Source organism: Xenopus laevis, chromosome 5S (genome assembly GCF_017654675.1).
Source record: "Xenopus laevis strain J_2021 chromosome 5S, Xenopus_laevis_v10.1, whole genome shotgun sequence".
Taxonomy (NCBI): Eukaryota; Metazoa; Chordata; class Amphibia; order Anura; family Pipidae; genus Xenopus; species Xenopus laevis.
The window spans coordinates 77,720,172-77,739,105 of NC_054380.1; the positions used below are offsets into that span (position 1 = coordinate 77,720,172).

Genomic DNA, 18,934 nt, shown 5'->3' on the forward strand with positions numbered 1-18,934 from the left:
AATTCACTGGGACAGGCAGCCTTCTTGGCAGCTCCACTTGAGTCCAGACTAGAGTCCTGCAGGAGCTCGGGTACCCGCAGGTTAACATCAAAAAAAAAAAAAAAAAAGGGGGCACCCTGCAGAATGAGGGGAGGATTTTTAGGTGAGGGTATAGATGCGCGTCTGTGGGTCTCATCACAACTTATTTTATGTACTATTGTCTATATTTTACTCCTTTTAAAGTTTTACAAAACTTGTTTCTGTCCCTGCCCACTTTTGATGATGCCACTTCCGGTTTACAGCAACATCACTTCCTGTTTGATGGTGGTCGGCGGGTTGCGTATAAGGCAGTTGCGTGTCCGGGATCAAAGTGGGTAAATATGCAGGGTTGCGAATCGGGTCGCGGGCTGCGGGTCTTAGAAATTGGTTCCGCACAGGACTCTAGTCCAGACTGGCTGCCCTAAGTGTTGCACACTACTGGAGGCACTAGGATGGCTGTGTTACGGATCAAAAAACTGCTAGAATCACCATAAGGAATAATATTGTTATTTTTTGTTTTTGAAAGAATGGAAACAGAGGCATACAAATATAATTGTGTTAAAAAAAAAAAAGCACTCACCACAACATGCTCTATCGCCTCTCTATAATATGACCCTATCCGAACACTTCGGCAGTTCATGACAAGACTTTCACAGTTTGGGTTGGCATCTGGCGCAGGCTCAGGTGGTGTCTCCGGAACCAAAACTTTGCGTCTTTTAACGGGTGTACGGCTGACTGTATTACCAAACTAATAATGAAATTTGAGATACTAATTAATCTTTTGCTTGACAATAAACAAACAACCTTACTTTACTTTCACAAAAACAGAAAATACCTGGCAAAATCATTATCAATTCCTACACATAGACGCATGAATGTTACCATGTAATGGGCGCAAATGTGAAGTAGCGCGAAAAGACGAACTTAAACAAAGAAGTCGGCTGTTTCGTTCTACTGCACATGCAACTGCCCTGGGAAATTTGAAGAAAGAAGAAGAAGGAAGTGGATCGCTTCATGGTGTTTGCTGGAAGAACCCTCGGACCAGTGCAATTTTCTGCTGATAGGATAAGCACCAGCCTGGGATTTCAGGTAAGTATATACAATAACTTGGGGTGCCTAACTCTTGGCACCCCCAAGTAAACGCAACATTTCCTTCTCCTTTAAATCAGCAAGTAGTTTAGTAAGCACGCTCCAGGAATTGGCTTCAATCTGGTGCAAGTCATACAATGTCCACTTTACACTGTTCTCTTCTATCTGTATACTCACAAAGAGCACCAGCCATGTATTCTTTGGTTAAAATGCCTTTATTAGGACATGGGCTCTGAGCTTTGGTCAAAGCCCATGTCCTAATTAAGGCGTTTTAACCAAAGAATACATGACTGCTGCTGTCTGTGAGTATACTTCTCCTTTGAACCCCACAGAATACAGAACAAAGTTCCACTAAATGTCACACAGGGATTTTTTACAAAAGGGTAGCAAAGTGCAAAGATTAAAAATCAGGCATTGCTTTACCATGTATATATGGACACATTGCATATAAGGAACCCAGTACCTGCTTAAAGGAAAACTATACCCCCCAAAATGAACACTTAAGCAACTGATAGCTTATATCAAAATAAGTGGCATATTAAAGAATCTTACCAAACTGGTCTATACTTAAGTAAATATAGCCCTTTTACATCTCTTGCCTTGAACTACCATTTTGTGATGGTCTCTGTGCTGCCTCAGAGATCACCTGACCAGAAATACTACAACTCTAACTGTAACAGGAAGAAGTGTTGAAGCAAAAGACAGAACTCTGTCTGTAAATTGGCTCATGTGACCTAACAAGTATAGTTTGTTAGGTATGTTTGTGTGCACAGTGAATCATACAATCCCAGGGGGCGGCCCTTTTCTATTTATGATTACCCAAAGGCACAAACTACTAGAAAAGTATATAATTATGAAAATGGTTTATTTACATGAAGCAGGGTTTTACATATGAGCTGCTTCATGCAATATCTTTTTTTAGAGACCTACATTGTTTGGGGGTATAGTTTTCCTTTAAGGCAGGTAGTAATTACAGGGTTTCATTGCACTCTAGGATTCTGTGCTCCTCACCTTATGCTATATGAGATAACAAGAATGCAACCAGCACAAAGTTTTAGTGGATATTTAGCTCACAATAATGCCCAGTTTCTTAACTGCAAATTCCTACCATGCCTTTACTCGACTATGCTGGAGTATCCTAGGAGTAAATATCAATATTTACAATATCTGACAGACACAAGGCACTATTTGTAAAAACTGATCAAACTATGATAAATGTGTGTCTCAAATAACAGAAAAGTTTATAGTTTAACATTGGAAAAAGAAACAGGACTGCAATACTTCCAGTGTATGCATTAGCGGAAGGCTTTTATGGTTTTGGTAGCCTGACTGAAGTAAAGTCACACTGTTGTAAATACCTGATCTTTCATTTTTGCTTTTCTGGGTAATGCAATAGTGCTTGCAGCATCAATGGCGCTATTACAAAACCTATGCTCAAAAGTGAAACTATTTTCCTTCAAAGCAGCTTCTACTTTTCCTGATGAGGGAGCAGGTGAAGAGCATGCTGAATCAGCAGGCTGAGGAGATATGCTTTCAATTCGGTTTGTGCTTCCAGTGCTAGCATTGTCTTCATCATCACTAGATAGTACAACTACAATGGAAACAAAGCAGTGGAGCCGAGTTAGAAACATCACACACATCAACAACACATGACATAATTAGAACGTAAATGAAATTGACTTGATTAAAGGTGACCATGTTAACCCATACACACAGTATAAACTTCATGTCTACATGATACCAAAAAGTAAAGGTTGCTAAATAAAGGGGCAATGTCTTAGTATACAGGCTATGTGTTCTGCATGTTTTCTCTTATAAACATTATTTACGAACACAGCAGTATAATTACAGCAAGTATAATGTGTCCTACATTACAGGTTCATCTTTGCTCATTGTTTATTAGTGACCTAAGAATGATCATTGACAATATATACAACCCTACACTTGTTTGGAGTCTTTGACTAATATACTTGATTTGTTTTATTTTACTTTGTTTTAAAGTAAGAAACAAAAATATCTTGGTAATTATACGGGCAGAAGAAAGGGCAAGACGGAGTCCTCTTAAAACGTAAAAACATTGCCTGATCTCTGTACTTACCACATAGTTACCCCACAATATAAAGACAATATCTGAACACCAACACACATTGCTAAATAACCATGCTAAAACTTGGCAATGCCTTCTGAGCACTCCTCGTGAAAAATACTAAAAAATAAAAATAAACTGCCACCTGTATTTCAGTATATGCACAGTAGAAACTTGGATTTTCAGGACCTTATACTGGCTGCACCTCTATAGAAAAAACAATAATTGCCATGATTAAACTTGGTTATACTACTAAGCTAAAGAAATTTAGATAAATTGTCTGAGTTAATAACTACATCGCTGAATTTCAAGCGCATAACTTCTCAAATACACAGACCATCAAAGCTTAATAATTTCACAAAACATAATTACATAGTTAAATTGGGTTGAAAAAAGACCAAACTTAACTCCTCCAAAATAAAATCAGTGTACATACATACACACACCATCCCCTCCATACACTCACATAAAATATATACCAACATCTATACAAAATTATATTACCAGACGTATTCATTTACATGGAAGGGAATAACACCAGTTTGATACAATGTCAATACAATGATACAATACAATGTCTATTTCAATTGCAACAAAAAAATCAATTGTGATGTTACTTTTCACCGATTATACAGTATTTATACACATACCCTATGGATAAACAGCACTGTCAGCAGCTTTATGTCAGCAGCTTTATGCCAGGAGTGCTTTTTTCTGAAGCTAATGTAAATAATGTATAGGTTTAGAATCTCTCATCCAGAAATTCATCATCCAGAACTCAGAATTACCGAAAGGGTATCTTCAATGAAGTCCATTTTAAAGGAGACATTTATGATAAATGAAAAAACCCCAAATTTTGTAGGCAATTAGGAGTAATATATGGTGTTGCTTTTACATGGTGCTAAAAATTTATATTATCTTTAAAAATAGTCCCTTTATTGGAGCTCCCTATAGATGTTCTCTGGTCCCTGTCTGTGTTTCAAATGAGGGGTGGGCGTGTCCTAATGGTCCCTGCCAGAAGCACAGTAGGAGGGGGACAGCCAGTCACAGCCCTACAGTTACACAAGCACAGACAGGCTTCAGTTCCCTATCAGGTCCTGTTAGCTGCTGATTGGTTCCTGTCCTACAGTGCAGTGAGCGGAGTGCTATCGGCACCCCTGCACAGCCTGGGAATTTAGGGAGCAGGAAGTGGAAGGGTTTTTGCAGAAATATTCAATAAATGAGCCTGAAACACTACTTTTTAAAGCACAATTCTTCTATATCTAAAGGATTATAATGCACTGGTTTTTTTTTGGTTTTTTTACATAAAATGTCTCCTTTAAGAATTTTTTCCTCTGTAATAATAAAACCTTGTACTTGCATGAATCCATATGTGTGGCAATACAATCCTATTGGAGTTATTTAAAGGGATACTGTCATGGAAAAACATGTTTTTTACAAAATGTATCAATTAATAGTGCTACTACAGCAGAATCCTGCATTGAAATCCATTTTTCAAAACAAGAAATGGATTTTTTTATATCTAATTTTAAAATTTGCTATGGGGCTGGACATTTTGACATTTCCCAGCTGCCCTCAGGTCATGTGACTTGTGCTCTGATAAACTTCAGTCACACTTTACTGCTACACTGCAAGTTGGAGTGATGTCATTACCCCTCCCTCCTACAAACTGCTGTAATGTAAATACATGATTTTTAGCAGATTTATGTATGGTGAACCAAATTACAGAAGGATGCCTTATCTAAATGCATTTACTGTGCATTCTGGATAATAGATCTTATACCTGTAGATCTATAGAAAAAAAGCAATCAAACTGGATAATGTTGCCACAACTTATCGTCTTGCTTAGCTAACAATGGCATTAGAATGGAAGACATCAAACTACATTAATAAGTTCAAAGAAATACTTACTGGGGTCATTTGGTTCTGACGATCCTACACTTCTTAGTCTCATATTTTTTGCAGCTTTACTTGTATTTCCTTCACTGGCCAATTTCCCATTTGCAGGATATTGCTGAACAAAGTCATTGGGTATCAGTTGGTTACACGTTGAGCTATAGAAGCTTTTAACGTTAAATGCTAGTTTGGCAGTTCTTCCATCAATTTGATGAATAGCAGGCCGAGGTAATGGAGAGAGTTCATTTAGTGCAATGGGCTGCTTGCAAAGTCTTTGAGAACTTTCAGTACTTTGGCATTTAGTCTTTTTATTTTCTTTTACACACACTGTGCAAAACTGCAGCTCCTCAGCTTGTCTGACGCCCTACAGAAAAAGAGGTGAAAATGTATTAAAATGCATTACATATTTTTTCTATAACAAATGCCTAATTTTATATTCATACTCGATCTTACGAGAATACACAAATGTTTAAGAAGTGTGTTGAACAATAGAGTGCTATATAAATAAAAGTGAACACTTTTTGGTATGTAGATTTTTATTTTGTCATTTAAATTGATCTGATTCCAGGGACACTGACTAAAATGTAGCCTCACTCATTCTGCATTGTGACTTCAGGGACCCAGATTTGAAAAACCCAGACAAAACACAAAAATCAAAATGAATGGCAGACATGGAATACATTGAGAAGTAGACTAAATGGATGGGATAGCATTATATTGCCCATTATGAGAACTTTAAGGGCTTAAGCACACGGGCAGATTCGGGGAGATTCTTCTTCGAGGCGACAATTTTCCCGAACTGCCTTCCGCCTGGTAAAATGAAAATGCAACTAAATCTCCCCGAACCTACCCATGTGCTTAAGCCCTATAGGGGCGATTCATCTTTGAGGTAAATTTTAGTATGTTATAGCATGTCCAATTCCTAGCTACTTTACAATTCGTCTTCATTATTTATATGTTATACTTTTTGAGTTATTTGCCTTTTTCTTCTGATCCTTTCTAGCTTTCAATTTTTTCTAGCTATCATCCTTATTCAATCAAAAAAATCACTTCCAACAGGTGAATTCCAAAGATTAAAACGCTATTGTTCCTCCTTTGACATTTTCAAAGAACAATCAGGGGAATTGGAAAAAAGATTAAAACAAAAAGGATATTCAGGGAAACTCAAAGAAAGCATGCCACAGAGCCTTATGCACTGAGAGATCTCAGTTATTAAAGATCAAAACTAAACCCAAAAATAATAGTACAGTAAGATTCATAACTACTTACAATACAGACAGCAGTCGAATACAGAATATTATCAATAAACATCCTTTTTTATTTATCCTTAAGAGAGGATGAAATCTTAGGTAACATATTAGAGGAGAGGGTATCCGTCTGCTACAAACGAAACCCAAATTTAAAGGACATTTTATCTAGAAGTAATTTCCCAAATCAATGCAAACCAATCAGGAATAGAGGATGCTTCCCTTGTGGAGAGTGAAACGTGTGAAAAATATGTTAAAAATCTCCACTTTTACTGATCATTTTGGAAAAAGTCAGTGTAAATTGTTACATTAAATAAATCCAGGGGAGTAATTTACTGTTTGGAATGTCCTTGTAACAAGAGATATGTAGGAATGACAATGCAGATGTTAAAAAAAAAAAAAAAAAAAGTGCAGCAGCATTTTAGTTCTATCCGCAACGTGGCTAATATAGATAGAACGGATGCAACTCTCTCTACTGTGGCCTAGCACTTCAAACTTTTTTATAACATGAATCCAGCAGGTCTAAGATTTTTCGGCCATAGAAAAGATAAATTTGGGTATAAGAAAGGGAAACCTTGAACAAGCATTACTGAAAAGAGAGAGTAACTGGATATTCAAACTCAATACAACCTATCCTCATGGAAATAATGAAAATAATTTATTTAATTAGATATAGAGTAATCATATACATCGGATAATTGATTCCACAGTATAGTATGAAGTACAGGGTAACTGTGCCCTTGGATCTTAGTGGCATGTGTATCTGCCACCATTATAGGATTTGAGAATTTCCATGACAACCCTTCCTTGTTGTTGAAATGACGTGGTGGTTTCTCCCGCTCCCATGAGAGTGGATGACGCGTGTTGGAGGACGTCCGTGACACTATGGGAGGAGAGCTGCACTGCTCAGGTCAGGTTCTGGGTTCGAATGAGCAGTGCGCATCAACGTAATTGAACGTTGCTCAAATTAGATAGCTACGCACTTGTTAGCAAGCCCACTTTTGACTTGAGAAAGCGTAATCGAAACGTGCGTCGGCAAGCCTTAGATCGATTTTATTCATCACTGATGAATTTTCTCCTTTTTAAAAAACTGATCAGCAGAGCTGTTTATGAGATTAGCCTAATTAAGTGTGATATTCATTTTCTCTGATTCTCATTTTACTCAAAGTCAATAGGGATTTGTGGGGTTTTTTTTAGGGAAAGTCAGTCCTCTTACAATGAGATAGACAAGCTTAATATATGAAACCACAGTTCTCAGTGTACTGCCTTCTCCCTCGTGTGGTTTCCCAGGGCTTACACAAATTTATAGAAAGTTTTCTTTCGGACAACTCCACCTTTACACTATTTTCCATTTCTCATCTTTTAACTCATGTATTGCTGGCGCTTCCTTAATTTTAAATTCATATATTGATCAACTCACTTTTTTAATATTTTAAGCACATGCACTTTAATTACTCGATTTATCATACATTTAATGAATTGAGCTAAGTCAAATAGATTCACTAATTAACTTTGTGATGTGCGGTATACTGAATTGATGGTGATTTAAGCACACAATTGCAGTGGCACTAAGCACTTTATAAACTATAGCACTTTATAATTTATTGGAATTGATATGGGCAATTCAGAGAGTGAGGGGTTTTACTGCTTTTTGTTAAGAATTATATTAGTTGGTAAAGTCAACCTCTTCACAATCCTGAGTGAGTAAGTTATAGTGAGTACCTATTATGTTGCAAGGAAATTCTTATCTTCTTTTGCAAGCTTTCAAATGGGGGTCACTGACCCCATCTAAAAACAAATGCTCTGTAAAACTACACATTTATTTTTATTGCTTCTTTTAATTACTCATCTTTCTATTCAGGTCTCTCCTATTCAAATTCCAGTCTCTTATTCAAATCAGTGCATGATAGCTAGGGTAATTTGGACCCTAGTAACCAGATGGCTGAAATTACAAACTGGAGAGCTGCTGAATAAAATGCTAAATAACTCAAAAACCACAAATAATAAAAAATGAAAACCAATTGCAACTTGTCTCAGAATATCACTCTCTAGATCATACTAAAAGATAATTTTAAGGTAAACAACCCCTTTTAAGAAAACAAAACTATAAGCCACAGGCATGCGAGTAGTCAACCCCTTTAGTTCCTTAGGTCCTAGTTTCTCAGTAGCAAATTTTAACCACTAACAAAAGGCCAAAAGATTTTAAAAAAAATAAACAACTAGCAATATATTTGGTTTTTTTTTTATTTATTTATTTATTTATTTATTTATTTATTTTAACAAGAAAATCCCCCCCCCCCACACACTTACAGTACTTATACAAGACATATGGCGAAGCAGGCCAAGAACATGTAGCAAAAGTTCCATAATCAGCCCCATATTTAATTATTTAAGATTCAGACTTTTAATACTGGTTTCCCCCAAAAAGAAACCTATTTTTAGCAAGCTACAACTAGCAGCTACTAAGCACATGTGCTATTAGTTTAATGAATAGTCCTCTCAATTTTATACATACCTCTTGGAGTGTTAAACACATTTGTGGAGTGCGAGTCAAAGACATATCACACTCTGGTACACTACTACGCCGTCTCTGCTGAGCCTTTCTTTTTATCTTCTCTTGTTCAGATTCAAAGTTAGAGTCTTCTTTTCTTTCCTGCACGTTTTCTAAAAAAAAAAATATAAATAATATTAAATTTTAGTATTTCTGTACTCAACAAAAATGCAGAAAAATTACTAAATCAACTACTCCCGTGTACGATGCAGCTACTGAGAGCTTCACTGATGTACGTACTCAGAAGTGATGTGCGGGCCGGCCCCATACCCGCGAGACCCGTGGGTCGGGCGGGTTCAAGCCTGCTCGGCCCACCCCTTTTGGGACGTCATCGACTGAGCGGGTCAGCGCGGGTCTATAAAAGCAACCCGGAAGTCGAATGCGGGTGGGCGTGGCCACGGTAGGGCGAGTTAGGGTCGGGAAAATCCATACCCGCATATCATTAGTACTCAGGGATTGCAGCCTGGTTCTGTCTGGTATTGACTGTTTTGTTTGTTTTTTTTAAAAGGAAAGCCAGAGTCCTCAACTTCAAATTCAAGGCATAATAGTATTTGGATAGAAAACAATGGACCTATTTTTTTTTCAAATATAATTGGCAAAGACTTTTAGCCACACCCAAGGCCAAATGCATCAGATTCTGGCTGAAATTCAAAATAGCCCTAGCATTTCAAGTACACAGAGGCCCAAATGGCCCAATAAATAATAACGGTCTCTGCCAACTTACAGCAGACACTCTGGCATTTGCCAGTCCAAGCTTGCCTAAGGCATAGAGGAGGGGCAGACAATATTTGATTGACAGCTGAGAATTTTAAATGAGCAGACAACAGCTATGAATAAACAATGTTTAATTTGAAAAATACTTTTATTATACAGATGTGTGTGTCTGGGTGACAGGTACACTTTAAGATTATCAGTAGAATTAAAGTTCAAGCCTACCTGATCTTAGAGAAGTATGTAATCTTCCTTGATCCGAGTCAACCTTTTGCACATGGGCTGGGTATTCCTTCCTTTACCAGAGGGGGGGGAAGAAAGATTACAAAATTAAACCACCAAACTCAAATAACTGACAGTACATACATACAGAAAAAAAGGAGAGTTGCAAAACTTGTTACAATATTCTAAAACATTATGCTCATCCTTTATCCTATATAATAAAGTTGAAGTGTCTCTGCGTCCAGTCCCTGTGTCCGTGGGATTGCGCTACTGCGCATGTGCCCCACGGACCGTCTCTGGTGAATTTTTTTTAGACTAGAACAATTCTGTTTTTATAAATGTTTGACTACATATGTTCTAGCACCCGTCAATTTAACGGGCTTAATGTTTAGTCTGAATATAATGAGCTTACCTTTCCCTCTTTTCCAGACTGCATAAATGTGAAAAAGAAAACAATGTCAAAAATACAGACACAGTTCTGTATATGCTAACTTATATGTAACCTTTTAATTTTGTAACACTCTATTAGCATGCCTGTCGGGTGTAGTTCTCAATTACCCCTTAAAAGCACTACCGCTCATATTCACATAAAAAAACAATTAATGATGAAAAAAACACAATTTTCCAGCAAGGACCAGCAGCACTTGCTCATGTTTACTGTTTTAGTTTCAAGTTTACTTAACATTTATTCATCTTCATTAATGATTTGGGGGGCGTTTAAGTAAAGCTGGCCACGGACGCAAAGATAAAGTCATAGGAAACAAAGGTTTGTGAAATTTTCAGATTGTGTATGGAGAATCCCAACATTTTTGGTACTATGGCAATTGGACGTTAGAACAGGTTAGAAGATTTCTTTTGCTACAATTCGTACAATTGCTGAATGTAAAGCCGGGCACAGGAATGTAAAAATATACAAGCCACTTAATGGGACTTCCGTAGGCAAATCCATAATGGAAAAGGACCTTGGAGTTCTTGAACTTGGCTGTAGCAAGCAATGCCAGTCAGCAGGTTCAAGAGCAACAAGGTCTTGAGCTGTATTAAAAGGAGCATAGATTTGTTGGAAGAGTCGGTCATTCTTCCACTGTCTCCAGCGCTGGTAAGGCCACATCTAAAATATGTTGTACAGTTTTGGTCTCCAGCTCTCAAATGAGACTTTATAAAAGATGTGAGAGGGTCCAGAGAAGGGCAACTAAGCTGGTAAACGGTATGGAAATTATCAGCTATGAAGAAAAACTGGCCAAGCTGGGATTGTTCACGCTGAAGAAGAATGAAAGCTTAACTAAAGAAGTAGCTAGAAATGTTGTACATTATGTTTTGGGCTTCTGTGCAAGCCCAAGGAAACCACAGACCTTTAGCAATAAAGATCTATGCTTCTAAAGATGTCCCAGTAGCTTCCCATCTTCTTTTCTGCTGATTCACAGCACATGCTCTGTTCTGCGGTCAGTTACTGACCTTAGGGACCATCACTGTGTACAGTCAGGTTTCTTATAAGAACAATACACATTTTTTAATTAAACTATATTGGAGATAGATTTATTTTTCATTAAAGAAAGTAAAAATGGGGTTTTATTTTTTTGCCTTTACATCCCCTTTAAGAAGGGGTTGGATGGCTTTTTTAGCAAGTGAGGGAATATAGGGTTATGGAAGATAGCTCATAGTACAAGTTCATCCAGGAACTTGTCAACTTTTCCTAAGACAGTTCACACAGTGGATACTGGAAAAAAAAAACTTTAAAATTGGTGAACACGTTAATACAATATTAACTTTTAGTTTTATTATATATTTGAAACACTATCACTATCCATCTCTCAGCATCTTTTTCTCTTCATTCTCTCTTCATGCAGCAGTTGGGAGTCAGATATTCAGTTAGAATATGGACAGTTAGATCCAATATATCTTACAGGGGGGAGGGGGTTCTTTTCTAGAAGATGTATGTAGAGCTCACCAGACATCATGTCTCTCTGAGAGAGGGGTAGTGAAGATAAGATGAACTTGATTATTTCAAAAGCGATGCAGAATATTTAATTGATTGTATTTAGAAAGTTTCTATCAGTATGCTGAAGCTTATATTAAATTTTAAATTTCGCAATAGTTCCCCTTTAAAAATTGTACAGTACTACGTATTGGAGTAGGAAAAAAAAAAAACGTGTCTACCTCTGTGCAGCAGTCTTGACAGTTGACCTTGGAATATTTGTGTGATGGAAAATTCTGCCCTGTACTATTGTTCCACTAGTAACTGGTATGTTTTGGGCATTTTCCCTGTAAAGAAAAAAGTGTAAAGGGACTTAATGAGCATTAAGATTTTTTTCCATCTGATTTGATCTCAAAGGCAACACACAAATAACTTTCCTGTAGCTCAGTTTATGGGAAGGATATTTTAATAATATATAGGGAGATTTCATATTTGGGGTCAATCGCTCACAGAATTTAGTTGAAAAAAATAAAATGTATTAATGGTTAAAATAGGTCACTCAGGGAAAAAAATGAATGCAATCCCATTTGCAAAGAGTAAACTAGAAAACGAATCTGCTAATAAAGCAACCTGACTATTTTTTTTTTAAACATATATGTATTTATACATTTTATATATTTTTTAAACATAAATTCACGTTAAATGACCTGCTTACAACGCGATTTGTTATGCTAAAATAAACTGAAATAAGCCTAAACGTTTAGGGCAGAGACGCACAGATTCAGGGAGATTAGTCGCCAAGCAACCAATCTCCCCGAACTGCCTCCTGCCGGCCAGAATGTAAATCGCTGGCGGGGTGGCAATCGGTGCGCTTCGGTTTCCGAAGTCGCCCAAAGTTGCCTCACGAGGAAACTTCGGGCGACTATATAAAACTAAGAGGAGATTTGTCGCTGGGTCGACTGACCTTGTGTCTTTGCCCTTAGTATGATGAAGACAACAATTGCAATTTGAATTTATTTTATATAACCTTCGGATAATTTCATGTTTTGCTCTCCAACCTGAAATTCAATTGGCTGACAAGCTTCCACTTGTAGCAACAAGGCAGTGGTTTGAATGAAAAATTGGGAAGTGAAGATGAAAATTCCTCATGGCAGGAAATAAAAATAACATAAACCAAGTCAAATGATAAATCCGATTTATTTTATAGCATTCTGTCCAGCAACAAAATGCTCAGATTCGTCTCTGAGATGGGCCAGTACATTAAAGGGGTTGCTCACCTTCCAACACTTTTTCAGTTCAGTTGGTTTCAGAATCCTTTTCAGAAGCAGCACCAGCCCATTGGGATTATTTAATGGTTACATGATTTTCTAGTAGACTTAAGGTATGAAGATCCGTTATCTGGAAAGCCCCAGGCCCCAAGCATTCTGGATAACAGGTCCAATACCTGTCCTTTCTATTTATGACTGTCTTTCTAATATTAATACATTCCGTATGTTTGACCCTGCTGAGCAGAATCCTAGAGTTTCATTAAAGGCAGCTGTTATAATTTATGGAATAGTCGCTAATGTTCCACAGCTGCAGATGAATGTATCAACTAATGTAGCAAATTTTAACAGATCGGAATCTGTTCCTGGATTACTGAACTGCAAGACCAAAAACCAGAGACAGGAACATTCAACTTTAAACTTCAATTTTGGAAAAATGTAAATAAAAAATTAATTTAAGTAATTTAAAAAAAAAGTCTTGATTTCTAGTGAACAATCTGAAAACAACTAAGCTGAAAAAAATGTTTGGAAGGTGAACAACCCCTTTAAAAAACAGGAGACATATTCCCCTAAACCTAATGTCAAAAACAGCTAAATAAATGCCTGTACCGACTTTATCTGCATTAATGTCAACCTTCTGACACAATGCAAACAGGGTTAGATTTCAGCACTAAAATACAGCATTTTGTGTCAAAATCTGGCCTGTGTGTACAGCAAAAGTCAATGATTTATAATGTAACTTTTTGACATGCAGTCTATTAAAAAATAATACTGTACCCAAGCTTTTTACTGGTTCCCAACATGTTTAATCCAATAGCATTGCCTTTTAAAGCTGTGAAGTGCAATGTCCTGCCTCTTCGCTCATATGTTTTAATAGAGTCTCCAAGAGCTCTAGCTGTTCCACTTCTAAGGTGTTTTGGCTAAAAAAAAAAAATTAAAAAATTAAAATACAAGCAATTCAATAAACAATGAAACTTAATAACCGCTGAGCTAGAAACATTACCATTAAAATTAATTTAAACAGACATACCACACATTTCTTTTAATTTAGCAAAAGCTTCTATAAAAACAGACAATCTGCTTTTTACCATGATGTGTTGCCATCAGCTGTGCTCAACCATCTTTAATCTGTTGTCTAAACAGCTGGTTGCTTAGAAGAAGCAACCTTAAAATGTCATACATGTAGAGATATTACTTGGTAAATGGTAAACAGCTGTAAGGATTTTCATCAATTATAGGAAAGATTGATTGGCTGGCTGCCATAAATGTAATATAATAATAAAACAGCTAAACATCATGACTGGCCACACCCATTAATCTGCCTTCAACAACTCCAATTTATGCTGACTAAATGAAGAAGCAGCACTCCAAGCAGTTGTGTCTGATTTGGTTTCAAGTATGGATGATATGGTTACAAGCGTGGATTTGGTTACAAGCGCAACCAATGATTTGGTTACAAGCGTGGATTTGGTTACAAGCATGGATGATTTGGTTACAAGCGTGGATGATTTGGTTACAAGCGTGGATGATTTGGTTACAAGCGTGGATGATTTGGTTACAAGCGTGGATAATTTGGTTACAAGCGTGGATAATTTGGTTACAAGCGTGGATTTGGTTACAAGCGTGGATGATTTGGATACAAGCGTGGATGATTTGGTTACAAGCGTGGATGATTTGGTTAAAAGTATGGATTTGGTTAAAAGTATGGATTTGGTTACAAGCGTGGATGATTTGGTTACAAGCGTGGATGATTTGGTTACAAGCGTGGATTTGGTTACAAGCGTGGATTTGGTTACAAGCGTGGATTTGGTTACAAGCGTGGATTTGGTTACAAGCGTGGATTTGGTTACAAGCGTGGATGATTTGGTTACAAGCGTGGATGATTTGGTTAAAAGTATGGATTTGGTTAAAAGTATGGATTTGGTTACAAGCGTGGATGATTTGGTTACAAGCGTGGATGATTTGGTTACAAGCGTGGATGATTTGGTTACAAGCTTGGATGATTTGGTTACAAGCTTGGATGATTTGGTTACAAGCGTGGATGATTTGGTTACAAGCTTGGATGATTTGGTTACAAGCTTGGATGATTTGGTTACAAGTTTGGATGATTTGGTTACAAGTGTGGATGATTTGGTTACAAGTGTGGATTTGGTTACAAGTGTGGATTTGGTTACAAGTGTGGATTTGGTTACAAGTGTGGATGATTTAGTTACATAGTTAAATTGGGTTGAAAAAAGACAAAGTCCATCAAGTTCAACCCCTCCAAAGGAAAACCCAGCATCCATACATACACCCATCCCACAAGTGTGGATGATTTGGTTACAAGCGTGGATGATTTGGTTACAAGCGTGGATGATTTGGTTACAAGCGTGGATGATTTGGTTACAAGCGTGGATGATTTGGTTACAAGCGTGGATTTGGTTACAAGTATGGATTTGGTTACAAGCGTGGATGATTTGGTTACAAGCGTGGATTTGGTTACAAGTATGGATTTGGTTACAAGTGTGGATGATTTGGTTAAAGCGTGGATTTGGTTACAAGTATGGATTTGGTTACAAGTATGGATTTGGTTACAAGCGTGGATGATTTGGTTACAAGCGTGGATGATTTGGTTACAAGCGTGGATGATTTGGTTACAAGCGTGGATGATTTGGTTACAAGCGTGGATGATTTGGTTACAAGCGTGGATGATTTGGTTACAAGCGTGGATGATTTGGTTACAAGCGTGGATGATTTGGTTACAAGCGTGGATGATTTGGTTACAAGCGTGGATTTGGTTACAAGCGTGGATTTGGTTACAAGTGTGGATTTGGTTACAAGTGTGGATTTGGTTACAAGTGTGGATTTGGTTACAAGTGTGGATGATTTAGTTACATAGTTAAATTGGGTTGAAAAAAGACAAAGTCCATCAAGTTCAACCCCTCCAAAGGAAAACCCAGCATCCATACATACACCCATCCCACAAGTGTGGATGATTTGGTTACAAGCGTGGATGATTTGGTTACAAGCGTGGATGATTTGGTTACAAGCGAGGATGATTTGGTTACAAGCGAGGATGATTTGGTTACAAGCGAGGATGATTTGGTTACAAGCGAGGATGATTTGGTTACAAGCGAGGATGATTTGGTTACAAGCGAGGATGATTTGGTTACAAGCGTGGATGATTTGGTTACAAGCGTGGATGATTTGGTTACAAGCGTGGATTTGGTTACAAGCGTGGATTTGGTTACAAGCGTGGATTTGGTTACAAGCGTGGATTTGGTTACAAGCGTGGATTTGGTTACAAGTATGGATGATTTGTTACAAGTATGGATGATATGGTTACAAGTGTGGATGATACTTGGTTACAAGTGTGGATTTGGTGCATCACTATGCATAATACAGGTATGTGATCAGTTATCCGCAAACCCAGTATCCAGAAAGCTTCAAATTAGTGGATGGCAGTCTGCCACAGATTAAACTTTATTCATATAATTTACTTTTTTTTAAATTATTACCTTTTTCTCTGTAATAAAAAAAAAAAAACAGTGCCTTGTACTTGATCTAAACTTAGATATAAATAATCCTTATTCGACGCAAACCCAGCCTATTGGGTTTATTTAAGGTTTACATGATTTTCTAGTGGTTTTAAGACTAAAGACCTAAATTAAAGAAAAATCTGTTATGCTGAATAACCCAGGTCCTAAACATTCTGGATAATAGGTCCCATACCTGTACACAAAAGTCATGAATATGCTGTAAATTATATCCTTATGAACAGCCCCTAGTGATGCCATCATTTATAAGTGGTGCTTAGTGATGCAATTTCTGTCACATAAATCACTGAAACTTGCATATTATAATAAAGAATGTACCCCCTATTGGGTATTGAGGATATTAGAAGTCACCTCATTCCATGACCTGTATAAAAGCACTCGGCTTTGTTTCAGCTTTTGGGCTGTGCAGTAAGCCAGACTTGCATTACATGATCCTAGAAACACTTGCATTTGAGGAGTGTCATTTTATTTAAAAAACACTGATAAATCTCCAAATGCACACTATATTTTTCATACAGCATTTCAAGTTTCTAAATTTAGCAAATGCCTGCACCAGAACAGAAATATGAATCCAACTCACTCAAAATATAGCACTAATCAAACTCTTACTTGATTTCATGTGTTTATAGCTTCTACCACATACCTTTTGTTCTGTAATTTGTAAGTCAGCATCATCACTTTCATCTAAACTCAGCAGATTTGCTTCACTGCAGGAAAGACAATAAATTAGAGTAAGTAAAAGAAGAGACAGATTTTTCATAGAACACTCACAAATACAAGGCTGTATTACTGTATACTTACCTGTGACAAGTAAAATATGCAAGTGCGAATAAAGAGTGTATATTAACTTTCTCTATGTTAAAGAGAAAGGTTTTCTCTACTGATGTATATTTTCGCACGATTGTCACTCCAGCCAGTCTGTTTCTACAGGCAGACCACCTGTCCAAGCAACAGGCAGACAGAAGACAAGAATTCGATCAGCTACACATTTTGCCTCAGTATGGGAGGGCTTAATTTAGTAAACAAGTTAAAAAAGGACAGGGGTGATGTATATCAAGCCCTACAAGTACAGGCAAAACATAATTTACATGGTCTTTTGTATGTACATATCAATATATATTTTATTTATATACCAATATTAAATAAAAGATAACGTAACAGCTCTGAAGTTAAAATGCATTATCAAAAACAAGAGCTGTACTCCAACAGACATTTTTTTTTTACTGACAAACTTGGATGTGCAAGGTTTAAAAACTAAAGTGATAGCCGTTAGATGGGTGGTTCTCCTTTCAGTTAACTTTTAGTACGTTATAGAATGGGCAGTTCTAAGCACTTTTTTCAGATTGCATCCATTATTTTTTTTTATTATTTGTCTTTTTATTGGGACTCTTTCCAGCTTTCAAATGGGGGCTGCTGACTCATCTAAAAAAACAAAAGCTCTGTAAAGCTGGCCATTGGCGCACAGATCCTATCGTACGAATCAAGGATTCGTACGATTTTCGGATTGTGTGTGGAGAGTGCCGACATCTTTTGTCCGGTGGAGTTCGGTCGATCTGTCAGGTTTGATTTCGACCCGACCGATCCTGCCAGAGCCCATTGCACATCGTAATCGGATAGTTCGGCTAACATTAACATTCAGGCCCTCTCCTGTTCATATTGTAGTCATTTATACAAATCAATGTGTTGTTGCTGGGGTAATTTGGACACTAGAAACCAGAGTGCTGTAATAGCAAACTGGAGAGCTGTTGAATAAACAGCTTAAAAAGTTTCCCCTACCTAGCTATAAAAAGATTGTAACACAAACTGTCAAATTAAAAGCAAGAACCAAAAAAAATTAAGGTTGCATATCTGAATTATGATCCAATCGTTGGCTCAAGGCCCAAACAAATGGATCAGTCCTATATTGCCACCGCAAGGCAAACGTCGGCATTTCCCTGAAAAATCTGCTCATTTGGTGACCTTGCCAAACAAGCAGCACTTCACATGTTTGGCTAACTTAAAGGAGCTGTTCAGTGTAAAAAATATACTGGGTAAAGATAGGCTGTGCAATATAAAAATGTTTTCAATATAGTTAGTTAGCCAAAAACATATTCTATAAAGGCTAGAGTGAACATATGTTTAAAGTAATAGCCAGAACACTACTTTAGATACTTCATTTCATACAATATTCGGTGCATGTATGGTGGGAGAAATGCTGACCGATATCAGCAAAAGACTGGGATATCGGTTGGCTCGTCAATCGGTCAGGTTGGAAATGTTGGATCGGGCAGGTTTGAAGGTGTCCAAACATCAGCCAGGGTTTGCTGCTTAATCCTCAGATACAGGCAGAATTCTATTGTTTCTACCTGTGTATTTGATTATTCAGCTCTAAGTGTCTGTATTGAGAATTAATATTTTCTGC

General features: G+C 37.3%; 1 protein-coding gene across 4 annotated transcripts in view; it reads right to left on the reverse strand.

Moving 5' to 3' along the window:
- Positions 1 to 18,934, reverse strand: part of senp6.S (SUMO specific peptidase 6 S homeolog) — a 46,109-nt gene that overhangs the window by 18,686 nt on the left and 8,489 nt on the right. For 3 of the 4 annotated variants that reach the window (XM_041563994.1, XM_041563995.1, XM_018264385.2), the window contains 9 exons: positions 17,177 to 17,240; positions 13,775 to 13,917; positions 11,975 to 12,079; positions 10,233 to 10,250; positions 9,824 to 9,894; positions 8,852 to 9,000; positions 5,105 to 5,453; positions 2,466 to 2,698; positions 599 to 766 (listed from right to left, as the gene is read on the reverse strand). In XM_041563994.1, the coding sequence (XP_041419928.1) occupies positions 599 to 766; positions 2,466 to 2,698; positions 5,105 to 5,453; positions 8,852 to 9,000; positions 9,824 to 9,894; positions 10,233 to 10,250; positions 11,975 to 12,079; positions 13,775 to 13,917; positions 17,177 to 17,240 (1,300 nt within the window). 4 annotated transcript variants of the gene reach the window in all.